Consider the following 25,798-nt stretch of genomic DNA (forward strand, 5'->3'; position numbering starts at 1 on the left):
CAGGAGGAAAGAAATGGGGGTTGGGAGGCAGCGTCCGGTCGGTGGGCGCAGACAGCTCGGCCAAACCTCCGACTCCCTTAGTCCCGCCGCCTCCGAGAGCCCTACAGGGCGAGGAGGGAAGTCCACAAAGTGCAGGAGCAGAGGGGAGAAAATTCAAAACGAGTCTACTCAACCTCGTCTTGGCTCCGAGGCCCTGCCATGGAGACCAGCACAATGCGCAGGCGCATCCTTCTGAGAACGCGCAGCGTGGTACTATGAGACAAGAGCACAGTCGGCCACCGTCGGCCGTTTGTCTTTTGATTCGCTTTCCGCACGCGTATTCCTACTCTCACTGGATCTAGAGCCTGAAGCCGGAGGCCGGAGTACTCCGAAAGACTCGGTATAGTGATTGGGAGTGTGCATAAGAAAATAAAGCCAAAAAGTCTTTAGCAAATTAAAGCTGAAGGCAGAGGAAATACAATAGATATCTGGCTGCGGTTGGGAAGGTTTAATACGGATAAAATTTATCTTGAGGACAGCATGGCAAAAAAAGACTACCATTCCCAGTGGTTACTGCGTCTGAGAAGCGCTGCTTTCTGGGAATGGTAGTGTCTAGGAGTTGTGTTTGAAGTATCAGGTCTGAAGACAGCGTCTTACAATTAAAAAGATAGAGCAGCAGTTTAAATTGGGCCTTTTCTGTATCTTCTTAATCGATAACAGTTCTAAATATTTTTTAAAAAAATTAAAAAAATTAGGGACACCCCGTCTTTAAGACATGCTTTACTATCGATGATTCCTGTATCTAGGAATAGGTAGTTGATGTTTGTGGGCTGGGTCTCGGTGTGTGAGCAACCTCGTGGTTGCTGAGGAGGCCGGAGGAAAGAAAACCGAAGCCCGGAACACGGCAGCTTCTTGCGTACCTATGCAAGCTAATTTTGAGTTACCTCTTTTTGTAGTCTTAAAAGACCAGAGCGCCTGTTGTCTATTACCCCCTTTCGTTTCGGTAGACAAGTCTTGTGTATACTCGCCATGGCTCAGCTCCAGGCACGCTTCTTCACTGACAATAAGAAGTAAGTAAGCGTCCTTTTCTTTCCTCTCTTCCTCTCGCCTCCCTGGGATCTTTTCCAAGAACTCCTTCTGTATGACTTTGTGGAGCCTCGGTTGTCTTTGCCCACAATTCCTCCCCAACTCCTATTTTGTTTGTTTGGCTTTACTCTTGGCTTGAGCGCGTTTTCCGATTAAGCGGAAGCGATACCTTGCCGGGATTTCTCAGGGATCTACATCTGATATCACCGATCCTTTTTGCCTGGCTTCTAAGGCTGTATATAATTTGAATTGTGACTGTAGAGGGCTTTGAGGGGCTTCACCTTTGATTCCTGAATGAAGCACATGTGATTTTAAGAATGAAAAATGGACCGAGTCCTTACAGGCTGCCTGCTAGGGATGTTTCACCATTTCTCAAAACACAAGTTTATTACTATTATTTTTTTAGGTAGATAATAGACAGTGCTTTTCTAAACCAGGCTAGAAAGTGGAGCTCTGAATGGGGGTTGGTAGAACTTTTTTTTTAAATGTCTGTTTGTTTATTTATTTTGAGAGATTTATGTATGAATGTATGTATGTATGTATTTTGAGAGAGAGAGAGAGAGAGAAAATCCCAAGCAGGCTCCATGTTGTCAGTGCAAAGCCCAATAGGGGCTAGATCTCAGGAACCATGAGATCATGACCTGAGCAGAAATCAAGAGTCCTACGGTTAACCAGGCGAGCCACCCAGGCACCCCAATAGAACTAATTTTTGGTAATAGTGTGAAGTTCTTTCAGTTACAGGTTTGTATATTCATATACATACTTACACATGTATGCGTGTGTGTGTAGGTCTGTATGTGTGTATGTATATACATGTGTGTATGTATATGTGAACATTTTTACCAGTGGTCCCCAGGTCAGTAGCATTTGTTTGAAATCTAATTGTATTCAGTCTTGTGGTGTACATTACACTACTAACTTTTCTTAGTGTCTTTTCAGCTATATTGTAAGTCTCTTGATGGTAGGGACTGTATTACTCTTCTTGGATTGACGGAATCAACAAATGTTTGTCAAGTTCTTCTCATACTGATGATAAATAGTGAATATTTGTTGTATTAACAAGCTATCGCCAGTTGTAAGCTAGATAACTCCCACTTCAATTAAAATTATGTGTTGGAGCTGTATGAGTTGACCTAGTAAATCATATTCACTCTTGTATTCTTCCTTACGGTATAGATAAATTGTATTATCAATGCACATGAGTATATATACTTGGTCTGCATATTTCTCAAGGAATGTGGTGCAATAGCATGACCACAGTATTTCTTCTAATTGAAGTTTTTAATTGCGATAATTGGTGATTCACATGAAGTTTTAAGAAATAATAGACCATTGTGTTTTAACCCTGAGATAGATAGATAAACATATATGTATGTGTGTGTTTAAATTCTTCAAAAAGTTAACAAAACCTAAAAATTAAGTTCTTGCTTCTTATACATTATATGTTCTGGTAAGTAAAATGGAGAGGGGGATAATTTTTTCACATATATGTATGTAATTTACATATACGCATGTATGTGAATTATGCTACTCCCCCCACCCTCTCATTTTACTGACCAAATAGTAGGTGAAAGGAAAAACCGAAAACTTTAATTCTAGGTTTTGTTATCTTTTGGAAATCCTAAATTACTATTTACATTTTTTTTAAGCATGATACATATAAATAGAGCTGTAGTCTTACTACCCAAAGTATAGTTTGAAGATTAGCAGCATCAACATCACTTGGGAGGTTTTAGAAAAAGCAGAATCTCAGATTCCACCTCAGACCTACTGTTTTACGATGTACGTTTTAACAAGATCTGAAGCCCCCTTCCCTAACCCTACCCCATTGTAGTAAAAAGAGATTTATTATACCGTGTCTTGATGAGCCGTAGATTCTATCTTAACATCTTTTGAAACTTCCATTCCCCACAACTACAGCCTTAATTCATGCTTTAGACTTTTTTTTTGTGGTAACAACTTTATTGAGATATAATTCACCTAGAGCAGAATTCATACTTTAAAATCTCCATTTCAGTGGTTTTGAGTATATTTGCAAAATTGAACAACCATCAGTACAATTTTAGAACATTTTTTATCACCCTTTAGGTATTACCCCCTAATCCTTTCAACTACAGCCGTAGGCAGCCACTAATCTACTTTCTATCTCTGTGGATTTGTCTGTTTTGGACAATTCGTATAAAGGGAATTTTATAGTATGTGGTCTTTTGTGAGTGGCTTCTTTCACTTACTTAGAATGATGTTTATAAGGTCCATTCACACTGTAATGTGTACCAGTACTTCATTCCTTTTTAGGGCCAAATAATATTCCATTGTATGGATATACCACATACCAAATTTTGTTTGCAATTTTTAAGTTGATGGACATTTGGATTGTTTCCACCTTTTGGCTGTTACAAGGAGTGGTGATGGGAACTTTTGTGTGTAAGTTTTTGTGTGGACATGTATTTTCATTTCTCTTGGGTATATACTTGGGTATATACTTAGATAAATATGAAAAATAATTTCATATTTAACTTTTTGACAATTAAAAAATTTTGGGGGGGGGAGGTGCCTGGGTGGCTTAGTCGATTGAGCAGACTTCAGCTCAGGTCATGATCTTGTGGTTCGTGAGTTCGAGCCCCACATCAGGCTCACTGCTGTCAGCGTGTCAGCGCAGAGTCTGCTTCAGGTCCTCTGTCCCCCTCTCTCTGCTCCTCCCCCACTTGTGCACTCCCAAAAATAAGCATTAAAAAAAATTTTTTTTTGACGTTTACTTAACGTTGAGAGAGAGAGAGGCAGAGAGCACAAGCAGGGGAGGGGTGGAGAGAGAGGGAGACACCGAATCCAAAGCAGGCTCCAGGCTCTGAGCTGTCGGCACAGAGCCCGATGCAGGGTTTGAACTCACAAACCACGAGACCATGACATGAGCTGAAGTTTGATGCTTAACCGAATGAGCCACCCAGACACCCCAGTAGTTAACTGTATTGGAGTTTTATACTGCTTCATATGGCTTTTAGTTACTGTCTATGTCTGTTCATTTCAGCCTGAAGAATTCTTTTTACCATTTCTTGCAGGACAGGTCAACTAGCCCAACATACTCCTAAATATGCTCAAAGAGCTAAAGAAAACCGTGGACAAAGAATAAGAGGAAACCAGGAAAATAATACATGAGCAAAATATCAATAAAGACATAGAAATTATAAAGAGGAACTAGGGGAACCCGGGTCGCTTCATTTGTAACCCCATGTAGCAAAATGTCTGGCATGTATTAGATACCCAGTAAATATTTGCTGAATGAATAAATGCACATTTGTTAAAATAATCCATAGACTTGACTTTGACATATCATTTCCTTTTTATAGATATGTGGTAGATGATGTTCCCTTCTCAATTCCTGCAGCCTCTGAAATTGCTGACCTTAGTAACATCATCAATAAATTGCTGGAGGCCAAAAATGGTAGGTATACATGCTCTGAGAAATTAGGAGAGGGTGCATTGCCACTAACTACACTAAAATATATCACATTTTATTTTGTTTCCTTTTTTTAAGCCTTATTTTAAAATACTGTATGCATTTTGTAATGGTAAAATTTATAAATTATGAGTTTCCCTGCTACGTGATACTTTTTTAAATGCTTTGAAATACAAGTTCTCAGGAAAAATTCTTTCTTATTTATTTCAGTTTAATCTGCTTTAAAGGTAATATGGATATAAGGTGATTGGCATTTAGGAATACGATTTTGTTGTAATAGTTATGACACTGTGGTTTTCCTAGGGAGATCTGGAATTGGTAAGCATAGAACAAGCATCTAGGTGCTTGAGCCCCAGTTGCTACAATCCTACAAAGCAAAATGACATTGTCACTATTTGAGTATTTTGTGTAATAATAGATGCCAATACTAATACTAGTATTTTTTTAAGTATTTAGAATTCATTGAAAAATTAATGGTAAAATTTTATAAACATGCAAGGGTATCAAGTAAAACATTTAAGAGATATAAATGTTAAACATGCTGTTGTATGAAAATAAATTATTAGCCCATAAAATTCGTATGAACAAGGTATGCAAAAATATTGATGAAAGAAGATTGGCCAGGAGTTGATAATTGTTAAAACTGGGTGATAGGTATATGAAAGTTTACTATATTATTCTTCACTGTTGCATATGTTTGAAATTATCTATAATCAAATGTATATTGAAAAGTAAGGGAACCATACATAAAATAGAAGATTTAAACATGAAAGGTTGAAAATAACATGAAGCATGATCTTTAAAAATATAATTTGTCAATGAAGTCACCATTTAGAAACAAACATTTTTACCCAGATGTTTCTGTTGATTCTACCCTAGTTGGAGGAATGAGGAGTTGAGAGTTAGAAACTAATGCCTAATATATTCCTCTTCTCTGTCTTCTAATAATCCTATAACTTTTTTTTTTAAGTTTGAGGTTTTTTTTTTTTTTTTTTTGGTAATCTCTGTATCCAACTTGTGGCTTGAACTCATGACCCCAAGAAGAAATCTCATGATCTTCCAGATGAGCCAGCCAAACACCCCTGAGATGGTGTTTATGAACAGTTTTTTGTTTTTGTTTTTGGTGGGAGGGGGCAGAGTCTGCGGTCTTTTCATTACTAGCAAGCTATTGAAGCTATTGTTCTTGATTGAGAGATATTCACATAACACTTCCCATAGGTCCTTGTCTTTATCTACTTCATCCAGTTGATGTATAAAGATTCTGATAAATATTTACTTCTGAATTACAACACTGCCATATATTCTTGCTGAAAAAGTCTTTGAACTAGAATAAGAATTATTCTTGTAATCGAATCTTTGTAATACCAGCGTGTGGATGTTTGTTGTTACCCAGAGAGTTGTATATTTTTCTAAAGTTGTAGATTGAATGTTGGTTTCTTTTTGAATAATCAAATAAGTCATTAATTGCTCTTGAGTTGAAGATGCAAATGATTCAGATTTCAGATTTTTAAAAGGCAACAATCTTGGGGCGCCTGGGTGGCGCAGTCGGTTAAGCGTCCGACTTCAGCCAGGTCACGATCTCGCGGTCCGGGAGTTCGAGCCCCGCGTCGGGCTCTGGGCTGATGGCTCAGAGCCTGGAGCCTGTTTCCGATTCTGTGTCTCCCTCTCTCTCTGCCCCTCCCCCGTTCATGCTCTGTCTCTCTCTGTCCCAAAAATAAATAAACGTTGAAAAAAAAAAAAAATAAAATAAAAGGCAACAATCCAAATAATCCAATGAGAGAATTCTTCTTTCAGCTAATAAATGCAGAAAGAATGAATAATTTTTAGCATTTTGTAACTCCAGATGAAATAATGTGTTTAAGTAGTGATTATCAGTAGCTACTAAAACTATTTATTACGTGTTGAAAGGCTGACGGAGAATATTAGGATGGATGGGACCAGGCTGACAATATCAGAGTCCAGATGTAGATTATCACATCATAGAAAGACCTACAACAACACAATGCATTTTCTGATGTGATGCAATAGGAAACACATAATACTATGTATAAATATTCTTGCCAGAAAAACAAAGCTAACCTGAAGTCTAATCAGTTGTTTAGGTCTGCCTGGTGTATAGGATGTGTAGGTGGTAGAGGAACATCTTATAGGACACCGTGGAGATGTAATCAACCAGAATGTAAGAAATACTAGAAGACAGATGACCTAATTTCTTTTTTTTGTTAAAAAAATTTTTTTTTAACGTTTATTTACTTTTGAGAGACAGAGACTGAGCAGGGGAGGGGTAGAGAGACAGGGAGATGGAATCCAAAACAGGCTCCAGGCTTTGAGTGGTCAGCACAGAACCTGACATGGGACTCGAGCTCAACAAGCTGTGAGATCATGACCTGAGCCAAAGTCAGATGCTTAACCAGCTGAGCCACCCAGGTGTCTCCCCAGTTTCTTTAACAAATAAATGACCGGGGAAAAAAGGAGGGGGAACTCTTAAAGATTAAATAAAACATATTAATCAGATATAATATGTGGACTTGGGATGCTGATTCTGAAAAGCTCACTGTAGGTCACTTCTCTGGCTCAGTCAGAAGAGCATGCAACTCTTCCTCTCTAGGTCATGAGTTTGAGCCCCACATTGGGTACAGAAATGACTTGAATAATAAATACACCTAAAACAAAATAAAAATAAAAAGCTCACTGTAAAGAGAAGGAAACATGAACATTGGCTATTTGATATTAAAAGCAATAATGATTAAATTTTTTAATATCACTTTAGGTCCTTTTATTTTAGAGATACATATTAAAGCATTTACAGATAAAAATGATAGCATTTCTAAGGTTTGATTTAAAATAAACCAGCAGAGGAGTGGAGAGAGGTGTATAGATGATTGTCAGTGAGTTGATAATTATCAAAGTATGTGATGGGAATTCATAATGTTATTTCTACTTTTATATATATTTGGAATTTTCCATAGAATAAAAAGTTTTTTTTTAAATTTTTTTTTAAATTTATTTTTAAGACAGAGAGAGACAGAGCATGAGTGGGGATGGGGCAGAGAGAGAGGGAGACACAGAATCTGAAGCAGGCTCCAGGCTCTGAGCTGTCAGCACAGAGCCCGACGTGGGGCTCGAACTCACAAACTGTGAGATTATGACCTGAGCCGAAGTTGGACGCTCAACCGACTGAGCCACCTGGGTGCCCCAAAAGTTTTTTTAAGTAGAAATAACATTTTTTTAAATAGAAATAAATAACAGTAAATAAATTTTAAATAGAAATAATAGAAACAACAATAGTAAAAAATTACACCAACAGAACAAAGTCCTCTGTTCCTGAAAATCACACAGTATACTGGGATAGAATACATGGCCTGATTATGGCATGAAGAAATTCTGGAGAAACTCAGAGGCCATACTGGAATAATAAATACCTGTTTGTTTTGGGGTTTCTCATATACCTCTGCCAATGTCACTTCAGGTTCTAAGAATGATCATTTTATTATGCATTTTCTTTAGAGTTACACAAACATGTGGAGTTTGATTTCCTCATCAAGGGCCAGTTTCTGCGAATGCCCTTACTCAAACACATGGAACTGGAAAACATCTCATCGGTAAGTTCAAATGTTTACCTGCTCTGTTTTATGTAAGGTGTTCTCAGGTAATGTAGGAAAACATTTAGAATCAGACTGAATCTTTAGCAACCAAGATTTTTTTTTTATTAGTATTTTTTTTCTAGAAATTTGAACTTCAGTGTTTGTATATTCAATTTTGAAATCCCCTCTTCTGAGAATGTTTTACTCAAGAAATGTAGATGAATGAATATAAAAAAAAAACCTTCATATTTGTGGAAGAATTATCAAGAAAGGGAATACCAAATACATGTTTATTACCAATAATGATGTATAAAATGAGGGGTGCCTGGGTGGCTCAGTCGGTTGAGCGTCCAACTTCGGCTCAGGTCATGATCTCGGTGTCCGTGAGTTCAAGCCCCACATCGGGCTCTGTGCTGACGGCCTGGAGCCTGCGTTGGATTCTGTGTCTCCCTCTCTCTGCTCCAACCCCACTCATGCATGCGCGTGCGCTCTCTCTCCCCACCTCTCTCTCTCTCAAAAAAAAAAAAAAAACCTTAAAAAAAAAGATACACAAAATGATTGTGCACGTATAAAAACTTTTGGGTTAGACAATTGTGATTTATAGCGGTTCCCCCTTCCTCTAATTTTCAAAGTTCCTTGATACTGCTTTTATAATTTAAAATGTAATTTGTAATTGCTTTTATAATTTTTTGACAAGTTTTAGAATTATGAAATATGCATAAAATTTATCATTTTAATCATTTTTAAGTGTGTAATTCAGTGGCATTAAGTATATTCACAATATTATGCATCTATCACAACTATCCATATCCAGGACTGTTATCACCCTCATTAAGTACAATGCTTTTATAATTTTATTTTTTAAAGTTTCTTATATCCCCCTACCCCCCTTTCAGCATAAATTTTCCAAGGTTGTTAATATTCGTTAATATTACTGTTTGCACACTGTTAGGTCAGATAAAGTTTTTCGCCTTTTGCATGGCTCCAAATTTCTGGGTTATGAAGGGGACTTACATGAAAGAGATGTAATAAACAAGGGGTCCTTTATGTTTGTAGTATACTACTTTGGAACTACTGCCTGATTGATTTCTGGTTTTTCTCTGTCACTAGGAAGAGGTTGTGGAACTAGAATATGTGGAGAAGTACACTGCACCTCAGCCAGAACAATGCTTGTTCCATGATGATTGGATCAGTTCAGTCAGAGGGGCAGAAGAATGGTATTGCCATTTTATTATGCCACTTCCATCAGTCTTTTTAATTGCACTATGTGAATATTTTTCTCTGATTGATTCTGTGTTATTTGTAAAAGTAATTTTGTGATATATGTATCAGTGTCCATGCCCAAGATCTTTACATTCAATTTATTCAAGAAGAAGCTTATCTTTTCCTTCCCAAGATGTTGGAGTGACATTTGTCTATACATGAATAAGTCAAGTGTCTTAGAATATTTTATTTTTGTGTGTTGCTTATAAGACCAAAGATATAATTTGTTCCATAGAGGGGAAAAAAACCCTCTTATAACCACAGATCTCCTGGCTTACTACCATGAAGATGCAGATCATGGTATAGGGCTAAAAAGGGCAGACTGGATCTGAGAAGGTATGGATGGCTCAGAACAAACCCTCAGTGGCCTTGTTGAAAAGCATCTTGAGACTGGATCATAGTACAAGCTTACATTTTTAAAAGAATATCTTCCTGGAGTTGTTACACAAGTGATGTTTTTACTGGTTTTACTTTTATCTTAGATGGTTTTATTGTTTTTCTGTTGAATGATTTTCAGTGGTTAAGTACAAAGGGCAGTTAGGCTTTACAAGCAATTTCCCTGAGTTGTAGTGTTTACAATAGTAATTAAAATGAAGTCTAGGGCTTTTTACTTATGTTTTTATTTTTAGGAGGTCAGAAAAAGTCACAGGTAAGAAATGATCTAATGTCTTTTAAAATCTTAGTCTTCATATTAAAAACCTTTTTAAAGTATAATCTCAAGGTTTATTTAATTGCCTTAGAAATATAATTGGGGCACCTGGGTGGCTCAGTCAGTTGAGTGTCTGACTTCGGCTCAGGGCATGATCTCACAGTTCGTGAGTTCGAGCCCTGCATCCTGCTCTGTGTTGACAGCTCAGAGCCTGGAGTCTGCTTCAGATTCTGTGTCTACTTTTCTCTCTACCCTTCCTCCCCTCATGCTCTGTCTCTCTCTCTCTCTCTCTCTCTCTCTCTCTCAAAAATAAAAATGAACACTAAAAAAGAAGTATAATTGATTTCAGGATTTGAAAAAGCTGCTTTTTGATTTCATAAGGGTTTTTTTCTTTTCATAGGATCTTGACTGGTTCTTATGATAAGACTTCGAGGATCTGGTCCTTGGAAGGAAAGTCAATAATGACAATTGTGGGACACACAGATGTTGTAAAAGATGTGGCCTGGGTGAAAAAAGGTTAGGACTCTCTGCCTGAATGGAAAGTAATCCTGAACAGGGAACCGGAAATAAGCCATTTTCAGTGCTGGGGCACAATGGGGATGGGGTAGGAAGTGCCATGTGCCTTGGTTATTGTGAGGTCTTTCAAAAATACAGTGTTGAGGAAGAAAAAGATTATGTAAGAAAATCCATAAGTGGTAGAATTCAATCCATACATTTTTAAAATCATAGCAGATAATGTGCACTTTCAAGTTAATATTGTATTAAACTCATGTTTTATAGCATTTTTGAAGGATCATCCTTTTATACTGTAAGTTACTTCTTTTTCAAAGCTGGCATATAGCTCTTTTATCTTCTTAATGTCTTTCAACAACAAAAAAATCAGTTCTTCAGTTTTAGAACTTAATGTATTTAAAATTTTTGTGCTAATTTGTTCTTGTGTTCTCCTTTCTTCAGACAGTTTGTCTTGCCTACTATTGAGTGCCTCTATGGATCAGACTATTCTCTTATGGGAGTGGAATGTAGAGAGAAACAAAGTGAAAGCCCTGCACTGCTGCAGAGGTCATGCTGGAAGTGTGGATTCTATAGCTGTTGATAGCACAGGAACTAAAGTAAGTAGCTAGTGTGTTACTAGTACTGTTCAATTAGAATTTGAGCTTCTTATGCAAACAATTTTTTCTTCATTGTCCTACAATCATAACAGTTGGTAATTAAAGAATATGATTTCAAACCCAAAGTAAATACTCTTTCAATGAGAGATAATTCACTTCCTCAGTCTGGGTTTTTCTGGTTACTGCAGAAATTCTAAGAAATCAGGTAAACCAGCAGTTTAACTTTAATCATAGTGATTGACATTTTCAATCTTCTAGCTACTCAGTGCTTTCATCAATTGAAAAAACCCTTAGCATACTCAAGGTTTGTGTTAATAGAGGTTGTTTTACTATTATTGCTGATTTACTCTTATCGTGACAAAATGGTAAAAAAAGAAAAAAACCTGAGTACAACACTATTGACATATGAGGAGTTATAAATTCTCTTGCTGTTTGAAAGTTTCCTAAACCACATTGAGTTGTGTTGGGTTTAAGAGTATTTCTTCAGCATTTCTTTGCCAATTAGCATATTAGAGGACCCTTGATGCATTCAAAGGTAAAGATTTATGATTATTCATATAGAGCCATAAAGAAGGTTTACCTGTTGTTGAGTCCAAACTTAAATGAATTTACTGTACTCTACCTTTTGCTATAAGAGATAGAAACTCATCTTGAACTTTTTTCAGCTGAAAAGATTGTGAGATCCAGGTGTGCCTGGGTGACTCGGTTGAACGTCGGACTTCGGCTCAGGTCATGATCTCACAGTTCGTGGGTTCGCGCGCCGTGTTGGGCTCTGTGCTGACAGCTCAGAGCCTGGAGCCGGTTTCGGATTCTGTGTCTCCTTCTCTCTCTGCCCCTCCCCTGCTTGCACTCTGTCTCTCTCTCTCTCTCTGAACAATGAATAAACATTTTTTAAAAAATGAAAAAAAAAAAGTTTGTGAGATCCAGGAAGGAATAAACAATCACATCACTAACTGGGTAAGGATGCATTTGAGTCTTAGGAACCAATGGAGTTGAGCTTGAATGTGGCCAGCACATTCCTCTCCCTTCCTCGCTCATCTCCCTAAGTTGACTTCTTCTCTTTCACTTCAAAATGGCTTTTTCTTTAAAAAAAATTTTTTTAATGTTTATTTTTGAGAGAGAGAGACAGCGTGAGCAGGAGAGGGGCACAGAAAGGGAGACACAGAATCTGAAGGAGGCTCCAGGCCCTGAGCTCTCAGCACAGAGCCTGATGTGGGGCTTCAACCCAGGAACCATGAGCTCATGACCTAAGCCGAAGTCAGATGCTTAACCGACTGAGCCACCCAGGTGCCCCCAAACTGGCTTTTTTCCACATGACAATAAAACCTGGCTTTCAGTATTCCTAGGTTTCACACCCTTTACCATCAGTTCCTGGAGAAGATGAACTTCAACTCTCTGGAACATAGGCTTTCATAAAAAGGTCCTGAAGGAGGGAGAGACTTATTGGTACTCTGTAGATCAGTTGCCTACCTCGATCTATGCAACCAAAGCCAGGGCACAGGGCCACGTAAGAATGGCAATGCCTTCAGTTGTCATGAGATTGTGGATACAACTTCCAGGAGACTAAGAAAGCTATGCAGATGGTACAATAGTAGTAAAGGATTTCAGAGCAAAGTAAAGGTTTTAAGTTATAAATAGAAAAATCAAGGCAAATAATATGATAGGTTATATTATATACTCTTTCTCTTCATGTATGTTTTTAGTTTTGCAGTGGCTCCTGGGACAAGATGCTAAAGATCTGGTCTACAGGTAAATATTAGTTTATTTTGACTTACTAAAAATGTTCCAAGAATTCCAGTGAAAGAAGACTTTTTAACCCCCATTTTGATCCATAAAAATAAATCAGAGCTTTTTAGGATACAAATAAAGGAACATATCGAGAAAAATTAGTATGCTTTGTGTTTCAAAATGTGTTTCTATTACCCCCTTATTTATTGAACCATGTGACTGAATTGCTGCATGTAACTCAACAACATGATTGGTGCAATGGGACATAACTGCTTAGTTCTCAGAGTTCTCTTATTCAGGAACCTGGAAATAAGCAAAAATAGCTTGAGTCACTTTGATAACACTCCACTGTTAGAGAAATTTTAGTTAAGAGACGCTTGGGTGGCTCAGCTGGTTAAGCATCCAACTCTTGGTTTTAGCTTAGGTCATGATCTCATAGTTTGTGAGATCAAGCTCCATGTCGTGCTCTGTGCTGATAGCGCGGAGCCTGCTTGGGATTCTCTTTCCCTCTCTCTCTGCCTGTCCCTCGCCCATGCTCTCTCTCTCAATAAATAAACTTTAAAAAAAATGAAAAAGAGAAACTTCATAGTTAAGCTAATTTACTTAAAAAAATAAGTTTATTTCTGTTGAGAAAGATAGACACAGTGTGAGTAGGGAAGGGGCAGAGAGAGGGGGAAGAGAAGGGAAGGGGCAGAGAGAAGGAGAGAGAGAATCCCAATCAGGCTCCACGATGCCAGTGCAGAGCCCAATAGGGGGCTTGAACTCACGAAACAGAGATCATGACCTGAGCTGAAACCAAGAGTTGGATGCTTAACCAACTGAGCCACCCGGTGCCCCTTTAAATTTTTTTTGCAGTGTAGTTTTGCCAAACTTAATTTTTTTACTTTGAAAACATAGAAGGGATAATTTGGAGGAAGAGTTGGAGGAAGGAGGACTCTTAAAGGAAGGTGCTTTGAGAGTAGTGAGGAGAAAAGAGGGGGAAGACCCACAGATTGCCTAGGTAAATAGAGCAGAATCCCTATTACTTCTGAGGGAATTGCTTTATTATAGTATAATATCCTAACTACAGTTCACAAAGTAGAATTGGGGGATCAAGAAAAGCTTAAACAGTGTCAGCAGTAGGAAATAAAGATAAGTCAGTAGATTAAAGATAAGTAGACTTAAAGATAAGTCAGTAGATAATTTCAGTAGATTTCTCAGTAATGCTTAAAGCAAACAGGTTTGAGGCAGAAAGTTGTTTGGATAATTTTCCTTTTGTGGAATATTTTGTAATCTGAAATACTTTTAATTCATTGTTATAAAAGTGAAATAGTCAAGAAGAAGAAGCATAACTGGATTGTATCTCCATGTAATGTGTTTGTTTACCTGTCATTCCCTTCTTTTCTTTAATGTTCATTTATTTATTTTGAGAGAGAGTGTGCGTGTGCCTGCATGTGTGCGGGGGAGGGGCAAAGGGAGTGAGAGAGTGAGAATCCCAAGCAGGCTTCTTGCTATCAGTACAGAGCCCAACACGGGCTTGATCTCACAAACCATGTGATCACGACTGAGACAAAACCAAGAGTTGTATGTTTAACTAACTGAGCCACCCAGGCACCCTGTTGTTATTCCATTCGTCATAATAAAAATACAATGTGTTCAGAACTCTCCTGGGGTGCCTGGGTGGCTCCATGGGTTACGCATCTGACTTCAGCTCAGGTCATGATCTCACAGTCTGTGAGTTCGAGCCCCGCGTTGGGCTCTGTGCTGACTGCTCAGAGCCTGGAGCCTGCTTTGGATTCTGTGTCTCCTTCTCTCTCTGCCCCTCCCCTGCTCATGCTCTGTCTCTCTCCATCTCAAAAATAAATAAAAACATTAAAAAAGTGTTTAAAAAAAAAAAAGAACTCTCCTATAACTAATAGTAAGCAATTTTTCATAGATATGGTAAAGTGATGAATATTCATAATGATCTTAAAGACATAGCAAGATATCAAACTGGTTAGGCTTTAGGATTTTAATGTACTCTATTTTTTGTTTTCTCCTTTTGGAAGACTAATAACCCAGGTATTGTTTTTATATGTAAATTTCTTTAACCAAAATAAGGAGGAATATTTATTCCCTAACCAGTTAAGAAAACATATACCCAGAAATGTAAGAATTCTTTTAAAACTGTTTGCAATTAATATTTACCCTGAATTTTTAAAACATCAAATCTAATTCTCTGTGATACAGTTCCTACAGATGAAGAAGATGAAATGGAGGAATCCACAAATCGACCAAGAAAGAAACAGAAAACAGAGCAGTTGGGACTGACAAGGGTAAGTATTTTTGAGAACTTACTATATTTAGCTGAGGTCTGTACTGACAAATGTATGACAGTTTAATCTTTTCTATTTAAATTTCCCTTTTTCTTGCGTTGCTTTGTCAACCATAATTAGGCTTTCTTATAGTAGATTGGTAAATTTTTATTACAAATACTGTAGTATGCTACATTTATCTGAGTCTTTGAATGTAGTGGTATTTAGCCAGGCTTACAGATTGGTAGGTTGATTATTTAGCTATTATATTTGATCCCATGATGCAGTTTTTAGTAGAATCTTTTAATTGTTAAAGCTTGAATCCAAATTAAGTGAAACATTTTAATACCTCGATTGTTTAATGATATTGTTTCATACACTGAGAATATAATTCTTACTAGGAATGCTAATTATATCTCCTAAATCAATAGAAAGTCAAAATTAATTTGAGTTTAATTCTGTCATTTAGCTATTAGTCCAGTTAGATTAAAGTCAGAAAGTTCACCCATATTCTTATTTGTTCTGTTTTGTTAGGAAAATATTTGTCATAATATGATCTGACCCAAGTTAATACGCAAAATGAGAAGGACAATACTGAATCAGGTTTAGGAAGACATGTTTTCCATTCATTTTCTCACAGCTGTAATGAATGTACAGTAAAACACATTTACACATTATTTCTTGTAGTTACAAATAACAAAATATTTTATAAAAACGGTTGAAAAGGAGGAATAAAGTATGATCATAAAATGATTAATCTGAGTCACATAAAATGTAATAAAAAATAGCACTTAACCAGTTCCAACTGAAAGAAGTGGTTTATGATTTCTTAGTACATTTAAACATGGACTGCTGAATTGCAAGAGGAATGATCTGGCAGCTACTTAATTTCCTTATCACTTAGTCTTAAGTTAAAGCTCTAAATGCCTCACCAATTGGATAAGTGGTAATTTACTGATGCATATCTCTGGTCAACCTTTAAAGAATATCTGAGTAGAAAAAGATTTCTTGAATTAGAGAAGTTAATCCCTCAGAAGGTAGCTTTTTTTCCTTTCTTTCAATTAAAGTTTGACATACGTACAGTTAAGTGTACAGTGAAGTTTAACAAACATACACTCGAGTAATCACAACCCAAATAAAGCATAGAGAATTACCAACACCCTACAAGACTCCCTCTGGTCTGCTTTGCAATTGGTAGCCCATAAAGGTGATCACTGTTCTGTCTTGTGTCACCTTACATTAATTTTTAAACTTCAGGTGATAATCTGTGAGATTCGCTTTATGTTGCTGCACGTAATAGTTCTTTTCATTAATGTATAGCATCCTCTTGCATTGACTATATCAGAATTTATCCATTCTTTTTTTTTTTAAGTTTATTTATTTATTTTGAGAGAGAGAAAGCGAGAGCATGAGTTGGATAGGGGCAGAGAGGAGAGAGAATTCCAAGCAGGCTCCATGCAGTCAGCACAGAACCTGATGCGAGGCTCGAACTCAGGAACTATGAGATCATGACCTGAGTTGGATGCTTAATCCAATGGATAGGCCGCCCCATCCATTCTTCTTTTGATGGACATTTAAGTTGATTCCAGTTTTGGCTACCATAAATAACGTTGCTAAGAAAGCTCCTATACTTGGGGTGCCTGGGTGGCTCAGTCAGTTAAGTGATTTGATTTTGGCTCAGGTCATGATTCATGGTTCATGAGTTCAAGCCCCACGTTGGGCTCTGCACTGACAGTGTGGAGCCTGCTTGGCGTGTTCTCTCTCTCTCTCTCTCTCTCTCTCTTTCTCTCTCTCTCTCTGCCCTTCCCCCCCATGCACGTGCTCTTTCTTTCTCAAAAATAAACATTAAAAGAAGTTATTTTAGGGGTGCCAACTTAGGCTAAGGTCATGATCTCACAGTTTGTGGGTTCAAGTGCCAAGTTGGACTCTGCTGATATCTTGGAGCCTGGAGCCTGGAACGTGGTTGGGATTCTGTCTCCTTTTCTCTCTGCCCCTCCCCCACTGGTGCTTTGTCTCTATCAAAAAAAATTAATAAACATTAAAAAAAATTTTTTAGTCATTTTACTTTTCTTTTGGTGTACTTATACAGTAATTTTTGCATATGTAGAATTGCAAAACTAGAATTGCTGGGTCTCAGGATATGCACAGGTTGAGTTTTTCAAATGTTAGATACTGGCAAAAAGTTTTCCAAAATGGTTATATCAGTTTATACTTCCACTGAAAGTATAAAAAGAATCAAAGTTACTCTACATCCTTACCAGCACTCAATATGGTCAAATTTTTAATGCCATAACTGATTTTATTTAACACATAATTTATGTTTACATTTAGTTACTATTAAAAAGTGTGTATCATTTTGTCGATTTCTGGTGCTACATAGTGTAATTTAAGTGCTGACCCTTTATTTTTTATTTTTATTTTTTATTCAAATTCTGGTTGGTTAATATATAGTGTAATATTGGTTTTAGGAGTAGAGTTTAGTGATTCATCACTTACATACAACACCCAGTGCTCAAGACAAGTGCCCTCCTTGTTAACCCATCACCCTGCTCACCTCCCTTCCAGCAACCCTGTTTGTTTCTGTAGTTAAGAGTCTCTTATGGTTTGTCTCCCTCTCTTATTTTTATCCTTCCCCTATGTTCATCCACATACACACACACACACCCCATATCTTCTTTATCCATTCATCTGTTGATGGACACTTGGGTTCTTTCTGTAGTTTGGCTGTTGTTGATAATGCTGCTATAAACATCAGGTTGCATGTACCCCTTTGAATCTGTGTTTTTGTATCTTTTGGGTAAATACCTATTAGTGCAATTACTGGATCATAAGGTAGTTGTATTTTTAACTTTCTGAGGAACCTCCATACTGTTCTTCAGAGTGGCTGCACCAATTTGTGTTCCCACCAGCATTGCAAAAGTGTTCCCTTTTCTTCGAATCGTCACCAACACCTGTTGTTTCCTGAGTTGTTAATTTTAGCCATTCTGACAGGTGTGAGGTGGTATCTCATTGTAGTTTTAATTTGTATTTCCCAGATGATGAGTGATATTGAGCATCTTTTCATGTGTCTGTTTGCCATCTGGATGTCTTCTTTGGAAGAGTGTCTATTCATATCTTCTGCCCATTTCTTCACCGGATTATTGTTTTTTGGATGTTGAGTTTGATAGGTTCTTTCTAGATTTTGGATACTAATCCTTTATCAGATAATGTCATTTGCAGATATCTCTTCCCATTCCAAAGGTTGCCTTTTAGTTTTGCTGATTGTTTCCTTTGCTGTGCAGAAGCTTTTTATCTTGATGAAGTCCCAGTAGTTCATTTTTGCTTTTGTTTCCCTTGCCTCTGGTGATGTGTCTAGTAAGAAGCTGCTGAGGCCAAGGTCAAAGAGGTTGCTGCCTGTGATCTCTAGAATTTTGATGGTTTCCTGTCTCACATTTAGGTCTTTCATCCAGTTTGAGTTTATTTGTGTGTATGGTATAAGAAAGTAGTCTAGTTTCATTCTTCTGCATGTTGCTGTCCAATTTTCCCAAAACCATTTGTTGAAGAGACTTTTTTTTCCATTGGATAGATGTTCTTTCCTGCTTTGTCGAAGATTAGTTGAACATATAGTTGTGGGTCCATTTCTGGGTTTTCTAATCTCTTCCATTGATCTATGTGTTTGTTTTTGTGCCAGTACTATAATGTCTTAAGGACTGCACCTTTGTAGTATAGCTTGAAATACAAGAATTGTGATGCCTCCTGCTTTGCTTTTCTTTTTCAGGATTGCTTTGGCTATTCAGGATCTTTGTGGTTCCGCACGAATTTTAGGATTATTTGTTTTACCTCTGTGAAAAATACTAGTGGTGTTTTGATAGAGATTGTGTTAAATGTGTAGATTGCTTGGGTAGTATACACATTTTAACAATGTCCTTCTGATCCGTGAACTTGGGATGCTTTTCCATTTCTTTGTGTCCCCTTTAATTTCTTTTGTAAGTGTTCCATAGTTATCAGAGTACACATCTTTTACCTCTTTGGTTAGGTTTATTCCTATGTATCTTACTGTTTTCATGCAATTGTAAATGGGATCAATTCCTTGATTTCTTTTTCTACTGCTTCATTATTGGTGTATAAAAATGTAACAGATTTCTGTACATTGATTTTGTATTCTTGGTGTATAACTTTTGAGTTTTGATAAATGCATAGACTATGTAACCACTGCATCATCAAGGTAGAGAACAGTTTATCATTCCCTAAAACTCGTGTTGCCCATTTGTTTTTACCTTGCAGTTTTCTTTCTTTAATTTTTTTAATGTTTGTTTATTTTTAATTTTTTTTAATGTTTATTTTGAGAGAGAAAGAGACAGTGCAAGAGAAGGAGCGAGACACAGAATCGGAAGCAGGCCCCAGGCCCTGAGCTGTCAGCACAGAGCCTGATGTGGGGCTCGAACACACGAACATGAGATCATGACCTGAGCAAAAGTTGGACACTTAACCTATTGAGCCACCCAGGCACCCCTAATGTTTATTTATTTTTGAAAGAGAGAAAGACAGAGTGTGAGCAGGGGAGGCGCAGAGAAAGACAGACACAATTTAAAGCAGGCTCTAGGCTCTGAGCTGTCAGCACAGAGCCCAGCGCAGGGCTAGAACTCACAAGTGGTGAGATCATGACCTGAAGTCGGACGCTTAACTGACTAAGCCATCCAGGCACCGCTACCTTGCTGTTTTCTATCCCAGTGTCTCTGCTGGATTATCTTTCTTACCTTTTTATTTTGCTTTGGATCACAACCGAGGTCCTTCTGTTCCTCATTCCTCTATTACGCTTCTTTACTTCTCTCAGGAAAATTCTAGAGCTAGAAGATTGGACTTAGGGATCATTTGGTATAGGAGTTGGCAAAGTATAGCCTAACAGCTGATTTGGCTGTGACCTATTTTTGTATTACAGAGAGCTAAGAATGATTTTTACGATTTTAGGTGGTTTTAAAAACAAGAGTATACAACAGATGTTAGAAGGCTAAAATACTTAACTTTCTGAACCTTTACCGAGAAACTTTGCTGATATCTGATCTAATATAAGCCACTCACATTACAGATGAGGTAATGATATTTAAGGAGGTTAAATATAGCAGTTACAAATGTAGATTAACTGTCTTCCATTTCAGAACTCTTTCTCTGTTTCACTTGTTCTTTAAGATAGATATTACACCTAGTTTGGGGATTTTAATTGAGAAAAAACATTAGAGATTTTGTAGTATTAATAAATGGACCATGGGCATTATTTAAAGATTGGACAATATAACTTAGAAGATGCTGAGGAAATGGTGAGAGTAATCTATTGAGATACTTTTACCTGGAAGAGTTAGGAAGAAAATGGCAGCACCTTGCCTCAAACCTAGATCTCTTTGACCCCAGATCTTTTTCAACTAACTTCTACATGTAACATGTACATATGAAAGAGTTAAGTTAGTGTTAATATTAATACTTCTCAAAATAAAAAGTAGAACAGATGGAAAAGCAGTAGGATGTAGAGAAAAGACTACAAAGCTTTAAGTAATATTTGGGTTCAAACTTCAGTCTGCCATGTATAAACTGTATGACCTTGAGCAAGTTATCTTTCTCACTTTCCCTGTCTTCATTTATGGAATCAAATCAGATATATGTTTTGGATGATTGTTGTAAAGAAGAAATAAGGCAAGATATAAAAGCTAAAGCATCTGCTGTATGGGCTTCAGAAGTAAATACTATTACTGTTGCAATTACTCTAAACTAAAAATGCCTTTCCTTTGTGTATCTTTTCATTTCTAGACTCCCATAGTGACCCTCTCTGGGCACAAAGAAGCAATTTCATCGGTTCTGTGGTCAGATGCTGAAGAAATCTGCAGTGCATCTTGGGACCACACAATTAGAGTGTGGGATGTTGAGTCTGGCAGTCTTAAGTCAACTTTGGTAAGACTTCAAAATCCAGTGACTCTGTGGTTAACTCTGAGCTTCTAGAGATGGTTATTTCTGGCTCACCATTTAAATGTTCTTTCCTCCTTGTTTTTCAGACAGGAAATAGAGTGTTTAATTGTATCTCCTATTCTCCGCTTTGTAAACGTCTAGCGTCTGGAAGTACAGATAGGCATATCAGGCTGTGGGATCCCCGAACTAAAGGTGAGGTGTGTAAAATCCTAGAGGAGAAATATGGGTAAATAACATCAGTTTCTCCTATCACTAGAAATGTGTATAAAAAAAGATAATTTTCTACAAATATTGTTTTTGGTTCTCCTATTTCTCTCCTAAAATTCAATAATTATTATTTTTTAAATTTTGTTCAGATGGTTCTTTGGTGTCGCTGTCCCTAACCTCACATACAGGCTGGGTCACATCATTAAAGTGGTCTCCTACCCATGAGCAGCAGCTGATTTCAGGTTCTTTAGATAACATTGTGAAACTGTGGGATACAAGAAGGTAAATCCTATTTATGATCTACAAAGAAGATACTTGAAATAACTATTATATACAGAGAAAATGAAATGAATGCTGAAAAGATTATCCAAAAGCAGAAGAGTAAAAAAAGTTTTGATTATGACCTGATATAAATATTGGTGTCAAAAAGAAAAGCCAGGAGCAAAGGAATTTGGTTCATGTTGATAGGTTATTTTTTGCATTCTGAAAAAATTTATATTGAACCTTAATATAAATGTGATATTATAAAAGTAGAAGGCAATGGTCTCTAAATAAATGGCACTATAATCTATATAATAAATATAATCTATAATAAATGGCACAAATAATAAATTATATATTAATAGAAAATTAAATAAAAATACATATTAAAATTTTTTTTAAATATTTATTTTTGAGAGAGAGAGAGAGCGTGGGCAGAGGAGGGGCAGAGAGAGGGAGACACAGAATTGGAAGCAGGCTTCAGGCTCCTAGCTGTCAGCACAGAGCCCAACGCAAGGCTCCAATTCACAAACTGAGATCGTGACCTGAAGTCGGGTGCCTAACCAACTGTGCCACCCAGGCCCCATAGAAATACATACTTTAAAAGATAACTAGATACTAAAGTTTTTTGTTACTAGTATATATGAGTGTCCCCAGTGAAATGCATACACAGTGTACTTACGTATTTTTACAGGTAGAATGGAGAGGCATTAATCAAATACCTGTTCTTTGTTTACCGAAATCTGCATTTTAACATCCTGATACTACCTTATGATGCATGATTTGTTAATACCTAGAAGGTTATTTACATTTAGTTGGATACTTGATATAGCAATTATATAGTTTCTGATAGCAGTGCTATGAAGAAAGTAAAGCAGAGTAGAGGGATGCCTCTTTAGGGGTGGGCTGTTCTTGAAGGTGATTTTATAATAGTGAATTGAACATGGGAAGGTATCAGCCATGCACAAATCATGGTAGAGAGAATAGCAGATAAGGTAGGGAAAATCTTGGCATGTTGATAAAATACCAAAAGGGTCAGTGTTGATGGAGTGGAGTAAGCGAGGAGAAGAATGGCAGGACATGAGACAGGTAGTAGTATACTGAGCAAGACCTTAGGGGCCAAGCTAAGAAATTTGGGTTCCATTCTAAATGTTATGGGGAAGGATTTGTGGGTTCTAAATAGGGTGGGAAGAATGGAAGCAGAGAGTTCCTAGGTTGGATTCTAGGTATATTTTGAAGACTGCTCTTTAGCAGGATTGGCTTATGGATGGAATATAGAGATAGGAATCAAGGAATAATGGCCATATTTTCTGCCTGCGCAATCAGGCCATTAGTGGTACAACTTACTGTGATAGAAAGAGTAAAAGAAACAGGTTTATGAGGGAAGATCAAGAGTTTTGTTTTGGTTATTTTAAATTCGTAGTGTCGGGGGCGCCTGGGTGGCTCAATCGGTTAAGTGTCTGACTTCGGCTCAGGTCATGATCTCACGGATCATGGGTTCGAGCCCCACATCAGGCTCTGTGCTGAAAGCTCAGAGCCTGGAGCCTGTTTCAGATTCTGTGTCTCCCTCACTCTCTCTCGCTCCCTCCCCTGCTCACGCTCCTGTCTCAAAAATAATAAACATTAAAAAAAATTTTTTTTAAATAAATAAATTTGTAGTGCCCATGGGATAACCACATGTCAGGCAATTGGATATACATATCAAAATCAGGGGAGAAGTTTGGGCTAAAGATACAAATTTGAGAGTTATCAGCATACATATGGATGGACAAAGGATGTATAAAGTCGTGATTTGAGGGTAAAAGGAAAATAGTCAAGGAATATGAAAATGGGCCTAATTATGAATAAATATTTATAAATAAATAGCATTTTTCTTGAATATTTATTGCAATAAATCTCTGTATTCTGCTAACGATAGGGGAAAATCAACAGAGCCAGTCAAGTAAATACTCAGGATTTTTAAGATTAACTGGTTATTGGGGCAAGGATGGTAAAGTCGGTAAAGTTTTCAGAAAATTATATGTGATTAGTCATGTATGTTTTTTAATACTTTGAATTGCATATAACATGGTAATACTTTGATCTTTCAGTTGTAAGGCTCCTCTCTATGATCTGGCTGCTCATGAAGACAAAGTTCTGAGTGTAGACTGGACAGACACAGGGGTAAGAATTTGTTATTTGGTGAAAGGAAAAAAGAATAAATCTGGTGCTTATATTTAGAGAGTTACTACTTTCAATATATCTGATAATTATAATTCTGTATTCTAAGTTCCCCTTAATATTCATAAAATCTCACATCTCATTCAAAGAAGAAACATATTTGTCCTTTACTGTTAGGAGTAGTAAAATTTGGAAAGTTTTAAGCACTTTCTTTCTCTAGTATTGTAATGAACTGCTTTAACTCCATAAACTTGCTCCTTCAGACTTACTGGATCTAAGTATTTTCTACTTACAAAAAATCTTATAGAATAAGTCTAGACCATAAAGTCTGCTTAAAGGATTACAATTTACTTATTTTTACGTATAAATATTAGCTCTTATTGCCTAAGAATTCTTTCCAAATACAGATCCTAGAGCTACTTGAATAATTTGTAATATCCATTTACCTGCAAATAGTTAATATACTTTTCTATAAAACTTAATTTTCTTAAATAGGTAAACTATATCTTCCCTCAAACTTTTAAATTTTATTATATTTCTTAAATGTTTCTTGGAAAGTACAGTAATAGTGTATCACACCCCAACCAAATTCAAGTGATCATTTTTAAAGTTTTTTTTTTTAATATGAAATTTATTGTCAAATTGGTTTCCATACATCACCCAGTGCTCATCCCAACAGGTGCCCTCCTCAGTGCCGATCACCCACTTTCCCCTCCCTCCCACCCCCTATCAACCCTTAGTTTATTCTCAGTTTTTTAGAGTCTCTTATGGTTTTAATATAGTGTATCATAATATGGTAGTGAAAACTGATGTAATGGGTCCATTTAAGTATGAACTCTCAATGAGAGTTAATTGCTTATCCATTAAGTCCTTCTGTAAATCAGAATCATCGGTATTTAACTGTGTTTAACTATCATATGAAATAATTATATTTACTTATATGTTTGTGCTTTTTTTTTTCTCTCCCTTTACGCAGTTACTTCTGAGTGGAGGAGCAGACAATAAATTGTATTCCTATAGATATTCACCTACCACTTCTCATGTTGGGGCTTGAAAGTGAATGATAGATTTGACTACAGAGATTGTGTCTGTAAATGAAATAGAGAATCCTCAGATTGCATCAGTGACGGTTCAGAAAGCAGTCTCTTAAAGTTTATAGTTTCATCCTTGATGATAACTATCACTATTTCTTTATTTTGTATTTATTATATAGTAGTGTGTGTTGTTAAAATGTAAAAGTGACCTGCCTTCTCAGCCATATGCAAACTCTTGAAACTAAACTGAATTTTTTATTTCCTTTTAGAGGTATTGGTTTGAATTAAGATTTGTTTTTGAAATGCTGTAAAAGCATATATTTAAAGTAATTGTCCAGATTTTTATTTCTGATGGGGACACTTAAGTATTCCTGTGTTAGCTGTTTAAGAAAAGTATCTTAAGAAAACTAATAAATTCTATTATAAAAAATTAGAAATAACACTTTGGGTAAAATAAGTGATATCTAACCTATCATAAGATTTTGTGGGCATTCAACATTAAAACATATAGATCCTGCTGCCAATTAAGAGTTTGCTGGAGTATTTTAAGTGAAGTGCTTTGTATTAAGGATATGTTAGAATCCTGGGGCTCCTGGCTGGCTTGGTCAGTAGGGTGTGTGACTCTTGATACCAGAGTCTTGATCTCAGGGTCATGAGTTCGAGCCCTGTGTTGGGCATGGAGCCTACTTTAAATTTAAAAAAAAAAGGTACGTCACAATGCTTTAGAAATTACATACAGGGGTGTCTGGGTGGCTCAGTCAGTTAAGCATCTGACTTCGGCTCACGTCATAATCTCATGGTTCATGAGTTTGAGCCCCATTTTGGGCTCTGTGCTGACAGCTCAGAGCCTGGAGGCTGCTTCAGATTCTGTGTCTCCCTCTCTCTCAGCCCCTCCCCTGCTCGTGCTCTGTCTCTCAAAAATGAGTAGACATTAAAAAAAATTTTTTTAAGATATTGAAAATTTTTAAGATATTAAAATTTTTTTAAGATATTGACAGCATTTGCATACATACAAATTTCATGGTAACCAGGAATCTTTCTCCCTATCTTATCCTGGTATGCAGATAAGAATAGAAT

General features: G+C 36.9%; 1 protein-coding gene across 2 annotated transcripts; it reads left to right on the plus strand.

Moving 5' to 3' along the window:
- WDR12 (WD repeat domain 12) lies at positions 1–24,912 on the plus strand. 2 transcript variants are annotated; one of them, XM_047085254.1, is made up of 14 exons: positions 1–379; positions 936–1,049; positions 4,410–4,504; positions 8,027–8,121; positions 9,214–9,320; positions 10,416–10,531; positions 10,970–11,124; positions 12,828–12,873; positions 15,061–15,146; positions 20,904–21,044; positions 21,146–21,251; positions 21,416–21,548; positions 23,618–23,690; positions 24,664–24,912. In XM_047085254.1, the coding sequence occupies exons 2-14, from the start codon at positions 1,009–1,011 to the stop codon at positions 24,739–24,741; spliced, it is 1,272 nt and encodes a 423-aa protein (XP_046941210.1). In that variant the 5' UTR covers positions 1–379; positions 936–1,008; the 3' UTR covers positions 24,742–24,912. The 2 variants fall into 2 exon arrangements, with proteins under 2 accessions (XP_046941210.1, XP_046941209.1); XM_047085253.1 differs by lacking the exon at positions 1–379 and having other exon boundaries at positions 771–1,049.
- Positions 24,913–25,798: the final 886 nt, after the last annotated feature.

This window comes from Lynx rufus, unplaced genomic scaffold (assembly GCF_022079265.1).
Source record: "Lynx rufus isolate CCGP_SWC_20201006 ecotype Redwood Valley unplaced genomic scaffold, mLynRuf1.p SCAF_2, whole genome shotgun sequence".
Classification (NCBI taxonomy): Eukaryota; Metazoa; Chordata; class Mammalia; order Carnivora; family Felidae; genus Lynx; species Lynx rufus.

What these genes read in the sequence shown, in the direction of transcription:
- WDR12 (XM_047085254.1), top strand. Translation starts at nt 1,009, where the DNA reads ATGGCTCAGCTCCAGGCACGCTTCTTCACTGACAATAAGAA. An exon ending in GTCAGAGGGGCAGAAGAATG is followed by an intron (nt 9,321 to 10,415) that starts GTATTGCCATTT and finishes TTCTTTTCATAG; the next exon opens with GATCTTGACTGGTTCTTATG. An exon ending in AGCAGTTGGGACTGACAAGG is followed by an intron (nt 15,147 to 20,903) that starts GTAAGTATTTTT and finishes TTTCATTTCTAG; the next exon opens with ACTCCCATAGTGACCCTCTC.